General features: G+C 41.7%; 1 protein-coding gene across 1 annotated transcript; it reads left to right on the top strand.

Moving 5' to 3' along the window:
• On the top strand, positions 1352–2635 carry LOC107637213 (protein FAR1-RELATED SEQUENCE 5-like). The gene is made up of 2 exons (XM_016340650.1): positions 1352–2000; positions 2097–2635. The coding sequence occupies exons 1-2, from the start codon at positions 1352–1354 to the stop codon at positions 2633–2635; spliced, it is 1188 nt and encodes a 395-aa protein (XP_016196136.1).

Genomic DNA, 5917 nt, shown 5'->3' with positions numbered 1-5917 from the left:
TTTTTGTTGGTAGGGTGCAATCCTTGAAGCAGTATACGCAGGCACTCAGCCTCATTCCAGGTCCGCGACATTCGCCTCCGTGTGGGTGGCTATCGACGCCAAAGGCGCCTTCGATCTGAGGTAAGTGTAACCTTTGATTTGTTTTATTCTTTACATCACATTCGTCTCTTGTATGATTGACGATGAATCTGCATGTTGCCAACTTAAATGGCCAGTTAAATCCCAAGAAGAATTGCTCAGTGTGGAGAGCATTTACACTAACTTCGTGACCTGCATACTTTTTCTGTGGTGTGGATTGTAGTTAGTTTATTGTAGCAAATGAGTTCACCTTTATTCTTAGCCGTTATGGTTAATTTAAATTAATTAGTTTAATTCAATGGATGAATTTATCATCTTCCTTGTTAGCCATGATGGTGCATAGTGCTTTTGTGGTGTTGCCAGTTATTAATTTAATTCATCGCACCATGTTATCATGTTCTTTCGTAGCCAATATCCTGCATGTTATTTTTGTCTTGTTGATTGTGTTTAATTTAATTGTAGTATTTAATTTAATTCTGCTATCGATCTATCTTGTTAGCCGTTCTGCTAATCAGATATCTTGTCCTTGGTCTTTGGTATTAATAGTTAGCCTTATTGAGAATGAGAATTTCTTTACATAGTGCTGCCAATTTGAGATGGAAAGCCATGGAGAAGGAAGTTCTAATTTCTCCGTCCAATGGACTGATGGATGGAGCACGGACTTAACGGATGATGATGAAGGAAGTGCTGCATGGTCACTAGAGACAGAGCAAGTTCAATCGGCAGCGGGGGATAGAGAAGATGGTTCAGTGGCTGGTGATGAGGGTTCCATGCCGGTACCAACTGGAATACACGTTGCGGCTGACACAGAATATGGTGACGAAGAATTGGGATCAGCGGTTTTAACTGCCGCCGCATTGGAATCAGCTGAGTATAATAGTGTGGAAGAGGCGTACAAAGCATAGTGGCTTTTGCGAAGGCAACTGGATTCGCTGTACGAAAGGGTGATTCTGTGAAAAATGAGGAAGGGAATATCGTGCAGAAGTTCTTTTATTGCAATCGACAAGGTTTGCGTGAGAAGAAGCACTATGAGAGGGTCGATAGGAAGAGGGCTCATAAAGCAGAGACAAGAACCAATTATCATGCCAAGTATGTTGTATACTTGGACATGAGTTCTAGAAAGTGGAGGACGAAAACGTTTATTGTGGATCATAATCACGATTTGGCCCCACCAGATTTCACCAACGTAATGGCGCCGCATCGGAAGCTGACTGATGGAGACAAAGCTCACATACATAGCATGCATGAGGCTGGATTCTAGACAACTCAAATCATGGGGTTCTTTGCTCACTTGTGTGGTGGATATCGGAATGTCAACTTTATCAGGAAGGATTTGTATAACTATATGGATGATGTTCGGCAATCCCGCATTGTTGAAGGAGACACTGCGGCAGCAATTAGTTATCTAAAGGATAAAACTGAGATGGATCCGTTAGCAGTTGTAAAATATTCTTACTGCGCTGAGAAGCATCTAGGTAATCTTTTTTGGTCAGACGGCCACATGCAATATGATTATGAGTGCTTCGGAGATGTGTTGGCATTTGATTCCACTTACAAGAAGAATCTATACAACAGGCCTCTGGTTATTTTTTCTGGTACTAACCACCATAGGCAGACTATTATGTTTGGATTTGGTTTGCTAGAGGATGAAAAGATTCCATCATATAAATGGTTGTTGGGCTGTTTTTTGGAGGTTATGCAGAGTAAGGAGCCAAAAGTTGTTGTCACAGATGGTGACGAGTCTATGAAGGAGGCGATTCGGAGTGAGTTCCCTAACGCGACCCATCGACTCTGTAGCTGGCACCTTGCTCGGAATGCACTTCAAAAAATAAAAGATAGTGATTTCTGTGCTGCGTTCAAGACAGCTGTGTATGGCCATTTTGATGTTAAGGAATTTGAAGATTACTGGGCAGAAGTGGTCCGTAGCTTTGGGTTGGAGGATAATGATTGGATTGCAAGCACATACGAGAAAAAGGAGTAGTGGGCGCATGCTTACTTGTGCGACAAATTTTGTGCAGGCTTGCGAACAACATCCAGATGTGAGAGCATCAACTCATCATTAAAGAAATTTATAAAATCTGGAAATTGCCTGCTTGAGCTGGTAGAGAACCTCGATCGTGTTGTGAAAGATTACCGCAACAACGAGTTCATTGCGGATTACAGGTCATTGTATACTGATCTTGTGCTGACGACCGGATTGGAGTCTCTTGAGGGGTCGGCTAGTAAGTTGTACACAAGGGAAATATTCTTCGAGGTAAAGAAACAAATCGAAAGTGTTGGTGGGATGATTGTACTGCACAAAGATAGGTTTGGTAGCACTGAGAAGTTTATGCTAAGGAAGTTTAGAAAGCCACATCGTGTTCATGCGGTGCTGTATGATAGGGGTTCTGACAAGTTCGAGTTTTCATGCAAGTTGTGGAATAGTGTAGGTATTCCTTATGGTCACATATTCTGCGTTCTGAAAGAGCTGGACATAGAAGAGTTGCCTGATCGATTGGTTCTTAAGAGGTGGTGTAAAGATGCAAAATCCGATAGAATTAGCACAATAGAGGTCTAGTCAGATCGGACCGGGCAATCCGCGTTAGGTACGGTGCGTTGTGGGCTGCTTGTTCGAAGATGTGCTTCTTGGGAGCACAGGGTTCAGAAACCTACAAAAAAGTGGTGAATGTAGTCGCGAAGACGTCTAACGAGTTAGAGTCCATGTGCTACATAGGCAACAAGGGTGGACAGGCACATCCTGCTAGAAATGACATTGACATTGGAAATCTTCATATCATAAGGTCAAAGGGTACTCCTCGAGGCAGCACTCATATGAAGAATGGGAGACGTTGCAGAAGGTGCTTTGGGTTCGGTCATGACCGCCGCAACTGTTTGGCAGATGAAGATAATGCGGACGAGGTTTGATTCTTCTTTATAAATGACATCAATGTTGTGCTCCATAATTATGAAGTTTACATTTTATAATCAAATTATAAGTTAAAATTGACTACAGTGTGCATTTACTTTTAGTTTGTTCATCGTTTGATTAAGATCATTTAACCGGGTATTATAGAATTAAAATGACAAGTTCATCTTAATTATGCATGAAAAGGGGTTTCATATAGATTGCAGAACATCGAGTAAGAAGAATTAATTGTCCTTACAGATTAATTATAACAAAAAAACAAGTGGATTTTTTATGATTACTTTTGTTTTTTTTTAATATTGGAAATAAATTTTATGAAGATTTTTTTTAACTGTTGTCAGTCACATTGGAATATATTTAACATAAGAAAAAGTCTAGGGGCCATCAACTTTGTTAAATTTTGGCCAGCATGTAACCAGCAAAGAAACGTGAGCCATCGGATAAAATCTCACATCAATCTCACACCATTAAAATCATCATTGATGGTTATTTGACGGCTACAAATCACAAAAGTTTCTGGCTCCTAGCATTCCTCTTAACATAATTTACGATGGGTAAATATTATCGAAACTAAAGTTCAATAATTTAAATAATTTTTATAGGAACTGACCCTAAAATACGTTTTTATAACATTATTAACTTTGATTGTCCTTTTGAGGATAATATCTCATTTTTTTTTCATAAACAATTTAAGATGTAGTCTTTTGGACGCAACACCATATTATTGAAGTTTTATATTCTCCTTTTAAAGCAAATATTTTTCTGTTAAAAAATATACCAAGTTTTTATTTTGTGATTCGCGTAGTTAGTTGTACAAAATTTAGAATGTATAAAATGTCATGTATTTAATAAATCCTGCACATTAACAAACAGCTAAAAATATCTCAAACTATTAAATATCTAAATGTCTCACACTATTTAATATCTAAATGTCTCTTTTTATTAAGAAATTTTAATAAAACATGTATGAAGAATTAAATAATACACTAGGTCTAGTAATTTGATTACACAAAATTCAACAAGATAAATATAATGCATGGAAGGTCTATGTTGTAAATTGTTAGAAGATCTTGATACAATTGTGCATAAACTTAAAGTCAAATATTCGGTCATACTCGACTAGGATAACAAAAAAATATCAAAGAATATAATAATTATTTTATATGTCACAAAATTATTAATTTTTATTCAAGAAATTTATCAGAGCAATAACAACTCATTGTTAACAAACAACTTTAATAAAAAAACAGATATTTATGCTGTAAATGATAATTAAAAAAATGTATGTTTTCAATATTTTTATTGTAATATGTGAGCCAGTCTTCCCCTTATATGCGTGTCAGCTGTGGGCCCCTCGGAAGGACAGGCCCATATTCTCAAGGACGCTGTCCCATAGCTGCGTGCAGGCCGTACGGGACGCGTGTCCGGGTCGGTTGAAAGGCGCTTAGCCGGGGCGGGTGGAGCCCGGGTCGGGTAGACCCGCAGGGGTCTTGGGGCGGGCCGTAACAGTGCCCCCGATGCGCCAGTGATGGTCGTTAAGGCCATGGGTGGCGCGTGATGCCCTCGTTCGTGTGTTGTCGTCGAGTCGGCTAACCGTGGGAGAGACGCATCTCTTGTACGCGTGTCTCTTGGTCTGCTGAGGCGTTCGTTCGTCACTTCGTTGTTCGCGCTGAGCATTAAATGCTCATAATGATTTTAAAAAAACCATGTGTGCAAAGACTATTTTGCCCCTGCCTTCTTTCGCGCTTCTTGTGATGGTTTTTAAACAGTTTTCTTTCTCCCCTCCTCCCACTCTTGCTATTTTCAACTCCTTCTCTCCCTGACATCCAAAGCTCCTAGTGCGAACCCCCTCCTGTTTCTCTTTCAACCCAAGTTTCTTCCATCATTCCAGGTAATTTTTTGGTCCCTATCCTTTTGTATCTGCGCTATGTCTTGCTGCTGTGCGATTGCTGTTTTGTGTTTGTTGCATGCCATGCCTAGTTTATTTTTACCGAATGGTTTTCCAATGCTGGGGTAGGTAAATTATGGGAGGGGTACCATTCCGGGATAGGCTTCTTGGGGTAATTTGTGCGGTGGGCTTCGGCTTTGACCGTGTTTGGTCATGGTAGAGTTGAAAAGGTGTAGTTTCTGGGTTTTTGTGGACTCCCGACCTCCTAAACTAATGGAGTGGTACCCCGCTGTAGGTATGCCTCGCATCGTCTCCCGGGCTTCTGTTTCTGGCGCGGCTTACGACCCGTACACCTGGGTGACTGACGATGTAAAGGACTCGCCCAACCAGATGGATTTGGAGGAGTTGACCGAGTTCCGGCGAGCCGGCTACTTGTGTGGGGGGACGGACGAGGAGGCCAACTACGAGACCGCCGTCCCTGCCTCCCATGAGCGCATCTATGAGCTCAACTTCCACTCTCCTCGTGTCCCCGACTGGATTTGGTTTTACAAGTCCATGTTCACACAAGTCGGCGTTCGGATACCGTTCTCCGAATTCCAAATGGCGCTCCTCAACCGGATATGCGTCTCCCCTTCGCAGCTCCATCCGAACAGCTGGGCCTCGATCTGCTGTTTCGAAATGGTTTGCGAGTACCTCGAGCTGCCGGTGTTGGTGGACGTCTTCCTTTTTTACTTCAACCTCACCAACCCTTCCAAGCAGGGGAAAGCAAGGAAGGGGTTCCTTTCTTTCCGTTCTGCCCAGGGTAGGAGAATTTTTGGCCTCTTTGAGGACTCCTACCATGGCTTCAAAGACAAGTATTTCAAAGTTCGTCCCACCAAATGTCGTCATCCCTTCTGGTTGTCGTTGGAGGGGGAGCGCCTCATCCCAACTTACTGGAGTTTTAGGGCGGGGTCGAATTCCTTCATCAAGGTGACATACAAGAGGTTGTCGCCTGTAGATAAGCAAATAGCTGACGTACTTTTCGCCATTTTTGAAAAGAACCCCGT

The sequence above is a fragment of the Arachis ipaensis genome, chromosome B04 (assembly GCF_000816755.2).
Source record: "Arachis ipaensis cultivar K30076 chromosome B04, Araip1.1, whole genome shotgun sequence".
In the NCBI taxonomy this organism is placed as follows: Eukaryota; Viridiplantae; Streptophyta; class Magnoliopsida; order Fabales; family Fabaceae; genus Arachis; species Arachis ipaensis.
Note: the sequence above shows the minus strand (reverse complement) of the source record. Positions and strands in the feature narration are given on the sequence as shown.